The sequence below is a fragment of the Thalassophryne amazonica genome, chromosome 3, assembly GCF_902500255.1.
Source record: "Thalassophryne amazonica chromosome 3, fThaAma1.1, whole genome shotgun sequence".
NCBI classification, from domain to species: Eukaryota; Metazoa; Chordata; class Actinopteri; order Batrachoidiformes; family Batrachoididae; genus Thalassophryne; species Thalassophryne amazonica.
Window position 1 is genome coordinate 25,676,885 of NC_047105.1, and position 17,254 is coordinate 25,694,138.

General features: G+C 42.5%; 1 protein-coding gene across 1 annotated transcript in view; it reads right to left on the bottom strand.

Moving 5' to 3' along the window:
• Positions 1 to 274: 274 nt before the first annotated feature.
• The window catches only part of ripor3 (RIPOR family member 3), a 72,091-nt gene continuing 55,111 nt past the window's right edge, over positions 275 to 17,254 (bottom strand). Inside the window, 10 exon segments of the mRNA XM_034165955.1 lie at positions 275 to 776; positions 2,921 to 3,011; positions 3,102 to 3,185; positions 4,257 to 4,459; positions 5,982 to 6,146; positions 7,739 to 7,903; positions 9,404 to 9,533; positions 9,682 to 9,847; positions 11,045 to 11,190; positions 16,800 to 17,048. Of these exon segments, the coding sequence (XP_034021846.1) occupies positions 676 to 776; positions 2,921 to 3,011; positions 3,102 to 3,185; positions 4,257 to 4,459; positions 5,982 to 6,146; positions 7,739 to 7,903; positions 9,404 to 9,533; positions 9,682 to 9,847; positions 11,045 to 11,190; positions 16,800 to 17,048 (1,500 nt within the window). The 3' untranslated portion in view covers positions 275 to 675.

The following is a 17,254-nucleotide window of genomic DNA, read 5'->3' on the forward strand; positions in this document are numbered from 1 at the left end:
GTGAAATATGTCCTTTAAGTTAATGAGTTTGAGGACAGAGCAAACAAAATATCAGCATTAATGGAGGCGTCTGTGTCACTCAAGAGAATGAACAACAGCAGCGAATGTTACGCTGTTCACTTGTGCAAAGTAAAATAGTCATATTTTGGCCTTTAATTTCTCATGCCTGTGACATTTTATTAAGAATTAAAAAGATGAAAGAAAGACCACACACCTTTTTTTTCATCTTCTTTGCTGTCAAAACACCCAAAAAGCATTGTACAAAAGACAAGAGCAATCTAAAAAAAACCAAGTCTGTTTATGAGCTTAAGTAAATGCCAGAGGAGCAGCGTTCCTTTAAGAGAAAAATACATTCAAGCGACAGGTGCAGTTCCTTCTCTGTCCAAACGGGGACACAAAGCCATGGAACAAAATTAAAATTCCTTAATAGTGCAGGTGCGAAATCTGTCATCGCCGTCGTTAGCTCTTCCTCTGCAGTCATCCCTTTTGGAGGCATTTCTTATGAAGGTCATTCGGTTTCCTGGAAGCTAAGTGTCCTCGTCCTGGCGTCCTTCCTCAGTGCCGGCTCATGAATTGCAATGGTTTGAGTTTAGTCTCTCATTCTGCGACTGAAGATCACTGACACGGCACAGCTTTGATCTAACTGGAAGCCTGTATCGAGTCCACACTTGTCTCCTATAGAATGGTAATTTCTGTCTCTTGGTTCCGGTAAGCCACCTCCTCCATCTCAGTGTGCAGCTGCTCCATCCTCTGGAAGGCCTGGTATCCTTTTTTACCTGCAGACGGACACAAAAATACAAATAAAAGCCACTGAATAAAGAACAGAGCCAGCTGGCCCTGGTTGATTTTAAAGTCTCTTTGTTGGGAATCAACACACCCAGACCTCCAGTCCAAGCTGCTGGTTTCACAGTATGAATGCCATTCAGGACTGTTAGACCAGATCCATGATACTCTGCTAGATACAGTGGGGCAAAAAAGTATTTAGTCAGTCGCTGATTGTGCAAGTTCTCCTACTTAGAAAGATGAGAGAGGTCTGTAATTTTCATCATAGGTACACTTCAATTGTGAGAGACAAAATGAGAAAAAAAAAATCCAGGAAATCACATTGTAGGATTTTTAAAGAATTCATTTGTAAATTGTGGTGGAAAATAAGTATTTGGTCACCCACAAACAAGCAAGATTTTTGGCTCTCACAGACCTGTAACTTCTTTAAGAAGCTTTTCTGTCCTCCACCTGTTACCTGTATTAATGGCACCTGTTTGAACTCGTTATCAGTATAAAAGACACCTATCCTCAGCCTCAAAGTCAGACTTCAAACTCACCCATGGCCAAGACCAAAGAGCTGTCGGAGGACACCAGGAAGAAAATTGTAGACCTGCACCAGGCTGGGAAGAGTGAATCTACAATAGTCAAGCAGGTTGGTGTGAATAAATCAACTGTGGGAGCAATTGTAAGAAAAGGGAAGACATACAAGACCACTGATAATCTCCCTTGATCTGGGGCTCCATGCAAGATGTCATCCCGTGGGGTCAAAATGATCATGAGAACGGTGAGCAAAAATCCCACAACTACACGGAGGGACCTGATGAATGACCTGCAGAGAGTTGGTACCAAAGTAACAAAGGCTACACACTACGCAGAGAGGAACTCAAATCCTGCAGTGCCAGGCGTGTCCCCCTGCTTAAGCCAGTATATGTCCAGGCCCAGTTTGCAAGAGGTCATATGGATGATCCAGAAGAGGATTAGAAGAATATCATGTGGTCAGATGAAACCAAAATGGAACATTTTGGTAAAAACGCAACTCGTCGTGTTTGGAGGAAGAAGAACACTGAGTTGCATTCCAAGAACACCATATCTACTATCAAGTATGAGGGTGGAAACATCATGCTTTGGGGCTGTTTTTCTGCATCCATGTTAAGGGAAGAATGAACTGGGCCATGTATCGTGAGATTTTAAACCAAAACCTCGTTCCATCAGTGAGAGCATTGAAGATGCAACGTGGCTGTGTCTTCCAGTATGACAATGATCCCAAACACACCGCTCAGGCAACAAAGGAGTGGCTCCGTAAAAAGCATTTCAAGGTCCTGGAGTGGCCTAGCCAGTCTCCAGACCTCAACCCCATAGAAAATTTGTAGAGGGAGTTGAAAGTCCATGTTGCCCAGCGACAGCCCCAAAACATCATTGCTCTAGAGGAGATCTGCATGGAGGAATGGGCCAAAATACCAGCCACAGTGTGTGCAAACCTGGTGAAGACTTACAAGAAATGTTTGACCTCTGTCATTGCCAACAAAGATTATGTTACAAAGTATTGAGTTGAACTTTTGTTATTGACCAAATACTTATTTTCCACCATAATTTACAAATAAATTCTTTAAAAATCCTACAATGTGATTTCCTGGATTTTTTTTCCTCATTTTGTCTCTCACAGTTGAAGTGTAACTATGATGAAAATTACTGACCTCTCACATCTTTCTAAGTAGGAGAACATGCACAATCAGCGTTGCTTTGGACTGTTGTGGTTAAGGTGGACTTGACTCAGAAGATGACTCTGATTGATTTAAGTTAGAACTCTCATTTATGACCATGGACCTTGTGCGGTGATCAAAATAACATACAGGAAGTGGTGGATGAAATTCTCTTTGCAGGGTGGCTGAGCTCGGCTTTTTGGACACAGTGAGGAGTGGAACTCCTGCCCCCTTCTTTTTATTTTACTGGAAACAGCCACTTGACTTGGATGCTTCCTTTGCCACTGTTCTCCACAGTCCTACCCACCACCCAGTCCATGCAAGTACTGAACTGAGTAGGAGCCAGAACATATCCTAAACGGTCCTACCAAGAATATGTCCTGGAAAAGTTGCAATTTCATGTTCTTTCATTGGTCTCGGTGTAAAAATGCTCTCAGAGTAGGTGTGATTTTTACCAAAGGAGATCACAGTCTCTTTGGCAGAACTGCGAAGATCCTCGTCGATGGACCTCCACAATTCAGCGATCTGGTCGACGCTCTCTAAGGCCTGGGAAACACACAAACAGGTGACAACACCTCACATAAGCCAAAGCTGACATACAACAAAACACGTGTTTTGTCATCACGTGTTACTCACCCGAAGGTTTTTGAGAGCCACACATGAGGCCTGCTGGATGTGGACGTCTGTATGCTTTAAGCTCTCTGTGTAGAAAACAACAGCCTGGAGAAGAAGCACAAACAGCACTGCAGTTATGTTCTCAAGCAAGCTGCTGTTACAGGTGGGACTTATTTATTATCTCCCCAGCAACAATCTGTTGCCAAAGGGGGAACTGGAAAAAAAAAAATGTCCATCGTATCTTCAAAAAACACAACAGAGACGGACGACAAGCACAAACAGATTTGAACTCCACCTACACAAATGACAGAATATTCACTTTCCTAGTCTTAAATCAGGTCATAATTCAGCATAATGTCCAAACAAATGGCAGCATGTCGTCTGTACAAATACTTATCAACTGGGGGTTAAGGTCAAATTTTGGGGAAAAGTTTTGGAAAGGAATTTTGGACAGACTTTAATTCCAAGTTGAGCTACAAAGTCTAAATTTGGGGGTGGGGGGGGGGGTGTTACTGTAGAATTGTAAAGTTCTTGAAAAACACCATGATACATCCTTGGAAGATCTGGATGATTCTAATAAATAAATAAATAATAAAAAATGTTTTCTCCTTACCCAAGGACCATCTGTGTCATCAACAGCCACACTGAGGTGATTAATCATCAGCGGCGGCCATAAATCAGTCAAAAAACAGGTTGAAGAAGGGACTTTGCAGTCAGAGGTTGGTCGGTGTGAGACCATGACCCAAATTTTTCCAAACACTGGTGTGTGAGCGCGTGCATGTGAATGAGTGAATGTGAGGCATTATTTCAAAGCACTTTGAGGATCATCAATGGGTAACGAAGTCCAGGAATTATCTGCTTACACATTCAAGAGATTTTAGAGAACTTCCCATGTGGGTGACCCACCCGCCTGGATTCTAGGTTGCAGTTACCAGTCGTTATGTTACTTTAGGCGCCAGCAGCTAATCTGCATGAACTCTTGTAACTTCCCTTTACTATGAAAGATGCGCTCATGCACATTATCTCTGCAGGCTACATCAGTCGACACACAAAGCTCAGTGCAGTGCACAATGAACAGACATCCGGAAAGCATTGTTACGCCCTGTGCAAGACGTTCGCAATGCACCACCTACACGAAGACAGAGGATGCAGTTTGCTGCACGGCGGTGGTGGTACCTTGCTCCTGAAGGTCTTGCAGCCTGCAGCTCTACTGAAGCAGCTCGCTGCTGCTTTGCACACTTTGTGACTGGAATCAATCTGCAGGGCAGCCAATGTTTGCAGTGTGCTTTGCAGTGGGAGGAGCTCTGTGAAGTCACGACCCCTGAGTTTATTTAAAGCCCTCCTCCTTTTGGGACTCCTCAGAGCTGATAGGATGTACTCTGAAACACATGGAAATCAACGAGAGACATTAATAATGGAATTAAAATGCCCGTAACACACGACATCGAGAATATGGTTGTCACATGATGGGTTTGTTTGGTGAATGTTCCACAAACTGTCAAATAGAAAAACAATTTTATGTTTGAGGTTAATTCTGATGGATGACCATTTAGGTTTTTATTTCACAGTCGGTCATCAGAAGGTTTTGATTTGCTTTAAAGTTCATGTTTTGTGGACAGAAGAGTAACTTAAAATTAAAATTTTCAGCATTAATATTGTGCAAAATGGAGAACAGGTAACAAAGTGGGACAAGGACTTGGGCGACCAATATCTGTTCGATTTGTGGTCACACCATCTGTCTGTGTCCTTGGATGAGACACTTCTCCTGTATCATCCTAGTCCTCATCTTCATCAGACACCAGGTAGGCGTTGCCGTCTGTCTGCCAGAATACCCTCTATTCTAACCGGAAAAGGGGGGGTTCTCTCAACATCTTCCAAGGATGACCCTCTAACATCTATAGCATCCCTGATGTTGTCCATCCAACTCTTCCTTGGTCTTCCTCTGGGTCTCTTTGTCATAGGTCACCACCCCACCACCTCGCTGGGGTCCTGATGGTATCCATTCTCATTGCATGTCCATGCCATTGTAGGTGCTGCTCAATAATCTTTGGCACACTCTGGACCTTCAGCTGTTCACTGATGTCATCAGTTGTCAGTTGATCACTCCTGGTCACTCTTCTGCTGAGTCTCAGTGATCACATCTCCACAGCCTGGACTGAACTCTAAAGTCCATCCCAGTCCTCCCAGTTCTAAACGAGTACCAGTGTTGGCTGGGAATGGAACCTACAGTGGACTGGTGTCTTGTCCGGGCAGAGTCACAGACATTTATTCACTTAGTGCAACAGAATCTGGTGCTAAGCCCCAACAAAAGATGGCCTTTCTTCTTCTTCTATACTGTGCAAATCACAGATACGAGGTCTTCAAACTGTATTAAAACCATGGCTCAAGGAAGAAACCATTAAATTTTTATGCTGATCCAGAGCAAGCAGGGATCCAGCAATGAAACTACAGAGGACTGTGCTTGTGCTCTACTGCATGCCCTTCCCGTTTTATTGACGTATTTATTTTGAAGAAAGGGCTCATGTGGTTCCTGAAGACCTTTGGCCAAGAAAAAGTAGATGAAAAACAGGAGAAACCTGAGCGTCATTGCTGCTCTAATTTATACAACATGATTTAAAGAGTCAGAAAAAGTCACTCAAAGCACACGATGCCTCCTGTGTTCAAGAAAAACAGCTTCACAATTTAAAATTACTTTATCGTGTTTAATTTAACAAAACCCAACATTTACTCCAGCTGCTCCAACAACATGCTTTTTGGGATTCTATGTACTTATGACACTTAAGTTTCTAACATTTTAGAGACTGGGACTTATTCAAAAATGAACTGACACCTTAAGTCCAGAAGAGTCGGTGTCACAGAGATCAACAAAAGTAAACAGATGAGTGAGGTAATCGGACTTACCTTCTTTGGAGACATGTGAGATGTGCTCTCCCAGGTCCTGGACATCCCAGCGCCTCAGATACACTGACAGCTGGAAGATGGTGACTTTGTCCGGGGCGCAGAGTGGCCGAGGATTGGGCACCGCCCGGCAGCCTGCCTGGACCTCCTGCAGGAGCAACGAAAACACTGCAAAGGAGCGAAAAAAGGTTCAGCTCGGCCATAAGTCAGTGTTACGTTTGATTGCTTCATCATTGAAGCTCTGCTAATAAAACACCAGTGTTTTACAAGCAGAGGTGATAGATAGACTGCTTGTAGATTTTGAGTGATTCCCCCCAACAAAAACAATGTAGACTTGTTATCTCTGTGTTTAAGGAGCTCCCCTACCAATATCTAGACCTGGGTTCGAGTCCCACTCATGCTACCTGTTTGTGTCCTTGAACAAGACAATTAACCTGCATTGTCTCAATCCACCCAACTGTAACTGGCTACTGGCCTTAGCTGGGGAAGTGACCTGCTTCAGACTGGTGTTCTGACTGAGGGACTCATAGACTCTCATCCACTTCATGCGACGGAACAGACAGCAGCTGTCTTTGTTGAAGAAAGTACATATTTCAAACTTAAATTAGTTTAATAACCAAACGTATGTTTGGTCTGTGGACTTTGAAGGATAAAAGGAGCACATGTTATTCAGGACAAGGTGCAGTGTCTTCTTTTGACAAACAGGAGAAATCATGGATTGAGCCAAAAACCTTCCTACTGATAGATGGCACTCCAGTTTATATGCTTCAGATTTGACCCACTGCACATCAACAGGTTAAATGATTGAGTCTGGTTTGGGCAACGCTGCTGCTGCTACTTCTGCTACTTTAAATGTACACGCCATCCATCCATCCAGCCATCCATCCATCCATCCCTTTATGCTTTATCCGGAGTCGGGTCACGGGGGCAGCAGCTCAAGCAAAGCCTCCCAGACCTCCCGATCCACACACACCTCCCCCATCTCCTCTGGGGGAACCCCAAGGTGTTCCCAACCCAGCCGAGAGACGTAGTCCCTCCAGCGTGTCCTGGGTCTTCCCCAGGGCCTTCTCCCAATGGGACGTGCCCAGAACACCTCTCCAGCAAGGCATCCAGCACGTCATACATGTATGTAAAAATGCACAGTCAGGCCATGCATGTTGCTGCCTCCATCGCACAATGGAATCACCCTGGAACCTGGATAGCAGACTGCCAGTCAATCCTAACCTCCCAAAAGTAGCCATCTGTCTGCCACACGCAGGTGAAATATGGGAACCCTTTAACAGCTCCGAGGGTCCTCAGCATTGAGGCGTGGTGGATCATGTCCAGAAAAACGGTCCACATGACCAAAATGTTCCAGCTGACGTTCAGTGGGAATGAAAGTATGCAGTACGCCTCATCTGAGTGTCCCTAAGTAACCGTTCATTTGACCAAAAGTCATTCCAGTAGTCCCCAATGTTCCTCTGATGAGAAGGAGTACCAAAGAGACACCACCTGAAGTTCCCTGAAGTTCCTGGTGACTGTCCAAGTCTCACAGCCATATAATGAGGCAGGAAGCACCAGCACCCTAAAGACTCGTATCGGCATCACCAAACACCTCTGTCGAGACCTTGAGATTCAGTACGCTTGTTCCAGACATCTCTCAATCAAAAACCTCACAAATGTGAATAGAAGTTGAATAAAAGTGTGGACTTGAAAAAAACCTGACCAGGACAAAGTGACATGTGCAAAAGTTGAAACAAAGTACTTCGTCACTACTGCACCTTTTTCTGATTGGCCGGGCTCCTTGGCTTTGACCTTGTGCGTGTACCGTTTCCTGAGCGACCTGCAGAAGCTGTCGACTTGGCAACAGAACGGAGAGCTGCCGTCACCAAGACACTCCTCCCAAAACAACAGGAGATCCTTCGTCCTCTGGACCTTTGGGAGAACTAAAGAAGAGGAGGAGCATCAGAACCTTGATTTACCCGTGAAGGAGAACCTGAACCAGCTCCACGGTAGGCGGGATGTTAAAAATATTTTTGTGAAAATAGAGAACAGAAACACAGGAACTCAGGAACTTGACCGGCCCTTTATCTGTACAAAGTAAGCTCTCACTTTAGATTCCAGTTCCTCAAAATATCTCTGCTCTCTGGTTAGGACTTTCTGATTATCTGGGAAATATCAGGAATGGGAATGCCAAACACAATCCTGGAGGCTGTGAAAGCCCAAAATACAGCATTCACACGAGTACATCAATCATCAAAAATAAAATGAAGGATTTAATTTACGTCATGTTGCAGGTTTTGGTTTTCACTGTGAGTCTGAAAGAGATCATTTTTGACATTTTAATATAGACAAAATGGAATTACTATTTTAAAAATAATTACCAATAAGAGGAAAGGACACAACTGTAAGTCAGCCCGTCTTATTTTTCCCAAACATTAACTTCTCAAATGAATAAGCAGTCTTAGTTTCAGGGCTTATGGTACATTTTCATACCTGAGAAAAGTAAAAAAAGGCATTTACAAATGTCAGAAATGCGTGGTTTTTTTTTTTGTTTGTTTGTTTGTTTGGCATGCAGAGCTCTGACCTCCCCGTATTAATATATAAAAATTTAAATTTTAAGAGTTTTACAGATTAGATTACATTAGATTAGACAGAACCTTATTGATCCCTTGGGAAGACTCCCTCAGGGAAACTGAGGTTCCAGCAGCACTGTGTAGCAGCACACAGGGTAAGAAGCACACAGAATATCAAAAGTGAAAGAAAAAAGAAAACAGTTTGCAAATATAAATACAAATACACAATATAAATACCAAGCATACTGATCAATACTGGTTTACTGGCTGTTCCTCTCCTTCCCATCCTCCTTCTTCCTGTTACTCCTCCTCCCCTGAGTGAGGAGTTGTACAGTCTGATGGCCTGAGGGACACAGGAGTTTTGTGCACTTGGGAAGCAGCAGTCTGTGGCTGAAGAGGCTCCTCTGGTTGCTGATGACGACATGCAGAGGTTGACTGGCATCGTCCATAATGTCCAGCAGTTTGTCCAGTGTTCCGGAGAGTCCAGCTTCATGCCAACCACAGATCCAGCCCGCCTGATCAGTTCTTGAGTTCTAAGATACAAAATTGTCTAGAAGGATGGAATTTCTTCTGACAAGCATAACTTACAGTTGTGAAAAATAAAATTTGATGCCATGAAGAAAAAAAAGAAAAAGTCCCAACGGTGTTCAAATGTTTTCATGCCAATTAAAAAAATTAAAAATAAAAAACTTTCAAAATGCAATACAGTAACGTGATTTAAGGACTAAATTGTGCAAATTGTAGAATCTGCTTTTTAGTCAAAAATTAAAACACTCATAACAGTTCTGGTTACATATTGAATGAGCCGCTAGGAACTCGCTATCAAAGAAGTTATTATTTCCTAAGTGAGAGGCAGGTTGTTGCGCTCACTGTCGCTGGCAGAGATGCTGTCGTTCTTCTCGAGCAGGAGGCCACTGACTCTGTCCAGGACTTCAGCCTGGAGACTCATTTCCTCCAACAGTTCCCTCCTGGATGGACTGAAGTCTGTCGCTGCTGCCGCCTGGTTCACGGCAAAAACAAGATTAAGAAAAGGTGAGTCTCCTGCACGCAATCCTCAACAAACAAACGAGTCTGAAGGTGAAGTGCTTTTATTTTGGAGGATGTGGTCTGTGTCCATCCTGTTGGGACATTTAGGGAACATTTTGTACCTGTAGCAGCATGCAGCAGATGTCCAGGTGAGTCTCCAAAGTCTGGTCGAGACTATAGTTGCCAGAGGTCAGTGGGGTGATGACAAGCTCCTCCTCAGAAGCTGATTGGCTGTTCTGGGAGAGATGGGTCAGACTCCTCAGCGTGCTCTGCTGGAAGGAATGTGTGCTAAAAACACAAAGAGATGCGCTGTTTGACAAAAACTCAAAGCGAGAGTCACATAAACAGGAGGAAAAATTTAACTGTCAAATATTTAGTAAGATTAAAAACTGTGACAAATTAGAGCTTTTTTAAATGTTACATCCTGGAAGATAACAGAGGTCAAATTTTCTACCTGAACATTTAAACAAAGATGACGTTAAACACAATAAATGCCCCAATACAAACAGACTGTAATTTCACTTCATCACCTTCTCAAAAACTGAAGCAGTGAAGTTTGTCCACCAGGGGGCAGATGATCCGAGTCATCTCTCTCGCTAAAAGTTTTCTTTTTTTCTTGTCAGAAATCTCACTGCAGCTCTTCTGATACATTTACACACGCATACAGTAACAGATTCAGGATACTGTTTTTGGTCCTGTGTGTGAGTTTTGATCCAGGTTGGATCAAACTGGATCCAAGTCAAGATCACAAGTCAAGGTCAAACCTTTGGCCCAGTACTTATACAGACATATAAAATACATCTATAGCTACTAATATGTATATGTCACGGACATGAACGAGCGAAGCTCTTCAGCATCTAACCGTGTCCTTTAGATCCTTCAGACTTTTTCCAGTAAAATGGTTCTTCGGAGCATGACTAAAACCTTTTCAGCTTTATAAACTGAAACTGACCTTTGTCACCATTCTTGCCGTTTTTAGCCCAAAACTCCACAACATTTAGTCACAGATAGTCCAAACTATACCTTTTTGTAATATTTATGATCAGGCAAATAATGTGGTGCAGTTTTCAATTTGACTGGAGCATTTTTAAATTTTGACCCCCGTGTAATTCTTCAATTGACCCCTACCTGGCCGCCTACTGAAAATTCAAGTGGCCAGTCATTTTTTAAAGTGTAGTGTCTAAGCTGTATTTGTGCTAAATTTGATGCTTGTATCACCATTTGTAGGACTGTTTCAGTTATCTGCTGCACTAATAATCCAACAGAGCATGAACCAGCTGCTGTCTGTTAGCTTAAACATGTGTATATAAGGCAACCCGAATTAAAGGAGAAATGCTTCTTTTAACAACCTGGACCTCATTTCTGGCATAAATCTGGCATGTAGTCAAGATGGATTAAAGATGGTAGTTGAGTGTTAAGGAAGATAATCGATGTAGCTCATCAACAATACTCCGTGTGTGTGTGTGTTTCATTCTGTGAACTCACCCGTTGTCTTTTAGCCTCACGCTGCCCAAACAGGAAGTGTCGTCGTCTACGTTGAGGTCAATGGACAAGAAGTCAAAGCTGCCAAGGACCTCTTCCAGGGCCAGGGTCTCCTCTGAGGAGGAGCTTCTCAGCAGGGAGAGATCATTCTGCAGGAACATAAATTAGATCCAGATCCAGCTTCAGATGGGGCAGGGCCGGGGGTGGGGTGGGGTGGGTGGGGGGGCATGGTGAGTGGTGGTTGTGAATTGGTGAATTGGTTGGGTGTGGGATGCAGAGGCATGGACACCCCCACCAGAAAATTAGAACTATAACGTAATGCTTTTTTGGTGATCAGTTCTCTTTTGCTTGCAGAGGATAGAGCGGTTTCTTCTAGAAGCAGATTTCCTCTGTTTACAGAGGGTAGAACTACACATCTGTTCAATTTTGTTTACCACGTTATCGACACAAAAATTTATCGGAAGAGAATTAGTCCGATAATGGTTTTCAAAGTTATCTGAAAAGATAATCCGATATTGAAAACTATATCTTCGATAATTATCGGTTATCGGATTATCGGAACTGTGCCCATCAGTGGTTGTCTTACAAAATTTGTACTTCACTTGTTCAGTGAAGTACTTCTATTAATCAGTCAATCAAAAACAATATTTACGTTTTAACAGCGTCTGCAGGAAGCTTTGCATGTGTGTGCGCACATGAGCTTTTGACAAAAGCGGAAGTTATCCACCGCACCCATACAGGCATGGGCCTTTGAGGCCCTCCTGTCCTGTGCACCGGCAACATTTCCTGTATATTTGTTTTGTGAATTGTTTTGTAATTTCTGTCAGTAGCATGGCCCAAGCAGAGGGCCACCCCTTTGAGTCTGGTCTGCTTGAGGTTTCTTCCTCAGAGGGAGTTTTTCTTTACCACTGTCGCCTGTGTTCTTGCTCTGGGGGTTGGTAAGGTTAGACCTTACTTGGGTGAAGCACCTTGAGGCAACTTTGTTGTGATTTGGTGCTATATAAATGAAATAAGTTAAATTAAATTCAGTTATGCAAATGAAGGAATATTTGTAGATCACCCTCTGTGCATTTCAAGGTATAAATTAGATAAATTTAGCTAGTTAGCTGCCAGCCTGTGACATCACAATGCTGACGTCTGTGAAATAAGTTCAGAGGTGTTATTTGGTTCAAAAACGGCGTTTGGGGTTTTAGAAGTATTTATTTCTTGCTAGCTTTTACATAATATTTGACAAAGAGGACATGTTTACACACAAACAAAAGTTTTGCAGCTAGCTACCAGCCTGTGATGTCACCATGCTAACATCCGTGAACTAAGTTCCGAGGTGTTATTAGGTTTCAAAAATGGCGTTTTCAGTTTTAGAAGCTAGGGCGTAATTTTGGGTAGGGACGCTAGGGTCACGTCCCTACCAATATTCAGCCCCCTACTGTGTAATCACGACCAATGAAACCGCTGTCCTCCATTATTATGGCACATAAAGGGTTAAATGTATGCCACTGCTCGAAGCCCCCCTCTTTAATGTAGATATCCTTGTCTTGTTTTTAGTAACGACTAATCTAACGCGTTAGTCTTTCCAAATCAGTAATCAGATTAAAGTTACTTCTCTAAGTCACTGTGCGTTACTATTATTTTTGCATTATGGGTCGACAGCAGCATTAAACTTGGTCCGTGGGCAGGGGGTCGGGGTTCGACTGAACTGCTGTGAGCTTTTCATCCGCGTTTTTCTGCAACAGCTACGACTCGTCCTCACCTCTTACAGCACAGTGACAACAGCACACCTGCACTGAGATTTACAAAGACATTTTAATGCTTTTTTCTCCTTTATTTAGAATTCTGAGCTGAGCCCCTCCGTATCTGCGGCTAAAAACAGCTGATCCTCCGCGATGTGTCAACAACTAACACTATTTTCCACTCAAATGCACCTAAACTCTCTTTCTGAGGACCACATGATGTGAAAACGCAAAAAAACTTTCTTACCTGTAAATCTGGTCATGTTTTCTGCATAAATAAATGTTATCCATTCTTTGTGCTCAAACGCCAAAGCAGGGGCGAATCCAGATGGAATGGGGGCGTGGGGCAAGGATGTGCCCCCCCACAACACTCCTAGATTTTTGAAGCCTTTTTTTACTACAACTACTAATACTACTTAAAATAATAATAATTTCGACAAGTAAAATGTTTAGAGAGAATTTAAATGTTAGAAAAATGTTAGAAAGAATTTAATAGTTACATTTATAAACAATGTAGGTTAGAAATTGCAAGTTTTACTGTTACAGTGCTGTCAACAGTTAAATATGAGTTCAAGAAAGATTATTTTACTTTTTATAAAACAAGTATTTATTTTCATTGAAGCCAAGAAAGGGTGACTATAAAGTGAGTTTTTGCAAAACAAGTTTCATTGTCATGTTGAGGTGGCAGAGGGTTGTTGTCGGCAGCTGGGGAAAGTAACTAAAAAAGTAACTAGTAATCTAACTTAGTTACTTTTCCAATTGAGTAATCAGCAAAGTAACTAAGTTACTTTTTCAAGGAGGAATCAGTAATCAGTAATTGGATTACTTTATCAAAGTAACTGTGGCAACACTGGTGATTAGCTACCCGTTTCTCGCTAACTTGGTTGGCTATCCCACTTGTCACTCCAAGCAGCACACTTCCCACAGTGGCCGTGACCGCCCATCGACCCCCGTCCCCCCGCCCCTATCTCTTTCTCTTGAGCTAGACTTCGGTGATATTTGGTAATGGATGACAGCCCCCCTGCCAAAAAACGAGATATTTGTTCATTCTTCACAGTCAGGAATGTAAGTGCAGGGTCTCCATCAAGCTTTAAAAACTAAGCAAAATCCCTTTCATGAATGGAAACCCTTCTTAAAAGCATTAGGCTTCTTCTGCTCTTTAGGCACTAGGCAGGTTTTAGCAACGTGGCAGGATGCATCGTTAGAGCTAGGCTACTGCACAGTTGCAGGGAACTTATTAAAAGACTGCGCGGGCGGACACAATAACAGACAGACAAACGGGAATCGATTCATTCACGAATAGGGATGGGTATTGAGAACCGGTTCCTTTCGGGTATCATTAAGAAATGATTCAATCCACCGACATCAATAAGCTTTTTGCTTAATGATTCTGTTATCGGTCTTTCAGAGTCGCCGTTATTTTGGGGGGTGTTTGTCAGGAAATGATCATTTCTCTACATTGATTACAGACCCTGCAGCGGTCCGTAATCAACTTTTCTGCAGCGTGGCTTTGCTTTGAACCTTGAACCAATCGAAGCAGTGGTTCGCAGATTGAAACAGTGCTTCGATTGCTTCGTTTATTCTTTCTTTCTTTCGCTTAATTTTCCCCCGCTAAAACCCTAAAGAACATACGTCTGTGAGTATTATTTACCTTTTTATGTTAAACCGACCTGTTATGGTCTTCTGAAACAGTTGATAGATGTATTTTATAACTTAAAAACATGAGCGATGCTAACGCGTTAGCATGTCTATGGCATTTTCAATGTTAAAGTTAGCGTTAAGCAGTTGCAGGTGTCATCACGTTCAGGTGCATTTGTTTTCAAATTGTAATATTTTTTAAATTTATTTTTGTTTATATATTATAATCTAATGATTATTATATACAACATATACTTATTATATACAGTTTTAGAGAAAGAGACAAAAAGAAGCTGAATAGAAACACAACAGAAAATATAAAACCAACTAACAATGAACATAAATAAATAAATAAATACATACATACAGAAATAAATAATTGTTTCCTGTGAACACCTAGTGACTCTTACACCTCCATTTCATCCCTGTCTTATTTAAGTTTAATGACAGTTTGTTTCGGTCAAACCATATTTTCAGTTTGTTAATTTCTTCAGTGATTTCCTCCAGAACTATCTGCCAAGCTAGAAAACTGCTGCATCCTAGTAAGAGCAGAATGCTACTGGAATGAATTTGAATAAGGAAAGTTGGTTTTTTTCCTCACTAAATGGATGCTGCACTCTGGAATAGTCCCAGATTGCATTTCACAGCTTCTAGAATTCATTTTCGTGCAGGTGGTGTTGGGGGTAATTTTGGGTTTCAGCTTTTTTTTGTTTTTCACCACTTTCATCCCTGAATATGTCAATCGTGAGTCACTTTTGTGCGAATTAAAGTTACTAACTGGGACTCCTGTCTTGTTGCAAGAAAGAAACGAGAATCGTCCTCCGTTCTGTTCACACAGCTCCAAACTCTGCACGGGTCTCTGCCAAGTCAAGTTAGAACGAGTCCAGTCGGAATTAATAACTTCAAAGCAAAAAAACGTTTTATTTTTATTTATGTCCAGAGATCAAGGATACAGTGACCAATTTCATATTTATTTACTTTAAGACTCAATGAAATACATAGAAAACCTGTAAAGCCTATTTTTAGTACAAAATTCACAAGGTATCGATAAGGATTTGGATCGATAAGCAGAATCAATAATTGCATCGATATCGATAAAATCTTATCAATACCCATCCCTATTCAGGAACGTCACAACACTAGCAAATAGGGTCATTGCAATACTTCGTGTTAAATATCCATCCTCGATGAATTCAATTTAAATGTATAGCTGGAGCAATGTTGGGTTAGTTGCTTTGCTCAAGGTCACTCCAGTCATGGATGGAGGTGTAAAGAGAGGTAAGGTTGGGATTTGAGCCTGCAACCCTGTGATTGAAAGACCAACTCCCTAACCATTGGGATGGCTCGTTAACCTATAACATCTGCATGACATGAACTTATGATTGGTAATGCAAAAAAAAAATCTTTGTCTTGGAGCACTTTTGTGTCCCCACCAATATCAAAATCAAAGTTACTCCCTTGTTTAGAAGTGTTTATTTCTTGCTAGCTTTTACATAATATATGACAAAGAGGACATATTTACACACAAACAAAACAGAGTTTTGCAGCTAGCTACCAGCCTGTGATGTCACCATGCTAACATCCGTGAACTTGGTTCCGAGGTGTTATTAGGTTTCAAAAATGGCGTTTTCAGTTTTAGAAGTGTTTATTTCTCGCTAGCTTTTACCTGATATATGAGAGACGTATATGGGTTGCCGCAGACTTTACTCGAGTGCCCTCTGGTGGCCATTAATGTACAATGGTTCATTTCAGGTCAGCTTGGCATAAATCTCATTGTTCCAGGCAGTGAGAGCTGTCAGCTGGCTGATAGAAGCAAGTCAGAGACAAAACCAAACCAGCTGATTTCAATAAACAATCAATGCAGCCCGAGCTTGTTTTCATTGGGTGGCCAGTTGCGGAAGTATGAATTCTCGCCTTCAGATTCACCACTTCACCAGAAGTGACGCGGCTCTGCGGCAACCCATGAACATGCAAAACGAAGCGGTTTTGGAGAGACCAGCCACTGATGTTACAGTGCAGCTCTACTCTGATTGGCTGTCATGTCCTGCCACTCAAAAACAAAGCAGAACAGATTCAAACAGAATGTGACTTTTTAACCTCTTGAAATACCTCTTAAAGTATGTCCAGGTTAGCCATGATCTGTGTACCAAGAATGTTTCCTGTGAATTTGAAGACTGTGGCAGTAATAGAACTGGACGTATGCTGAACACAGACAGACGGACGGACAGACGCCAAGTCTTCACAATACGGCCAATATGGCCATATGTTGGTCTCGGGTAAAAATGGCAATCTAGCTTAAAGTGTTTAAAGTGTGTGTGTGTGAGAGAGAGAGAGAAAGAGAGAGAGAGAGAGACCACAGCCCCTCCTCCCCATCCGGTCCCCGCTTGTACCTTCAGGATGGTTGCCAGGTGGATTATCTGGTTGTGCAGGGTTCTCAGCTCCTTCTCAGAGGAGCTCTGGTTCTGTAACTGTTTCTCCAGTTCTGCTATAAGTCCTCCCAGCCTGAGGGCCTGGGCCCTGCGTTGCACCCCGCTCGTCCCCAGCTTCCTGTCTGTGCTCAGAGCCATCGCTGCAGGTGAAGCCTGGACATCGGCTGCAGCCTGGGCTGGTGCAGGAACCAACCCACAGTCTGGTGCATCCTGGAACAAATCAAAGGCAGGACGGAGGCGGCTCAGGAGAAGATGTGAAAATGAGATGAGACTAGAAAAAGTATGCTGACATGATTGTGGTCTTGTGCTCTGCACACCACACTGCTCTGCACAAATCAACCAGTCTGCTGGATCCTGCCGTGCACGCCAACATCGGTACAGTCAAAGAAAAAAAAAAAAAAATGAAGCCTTCCGAC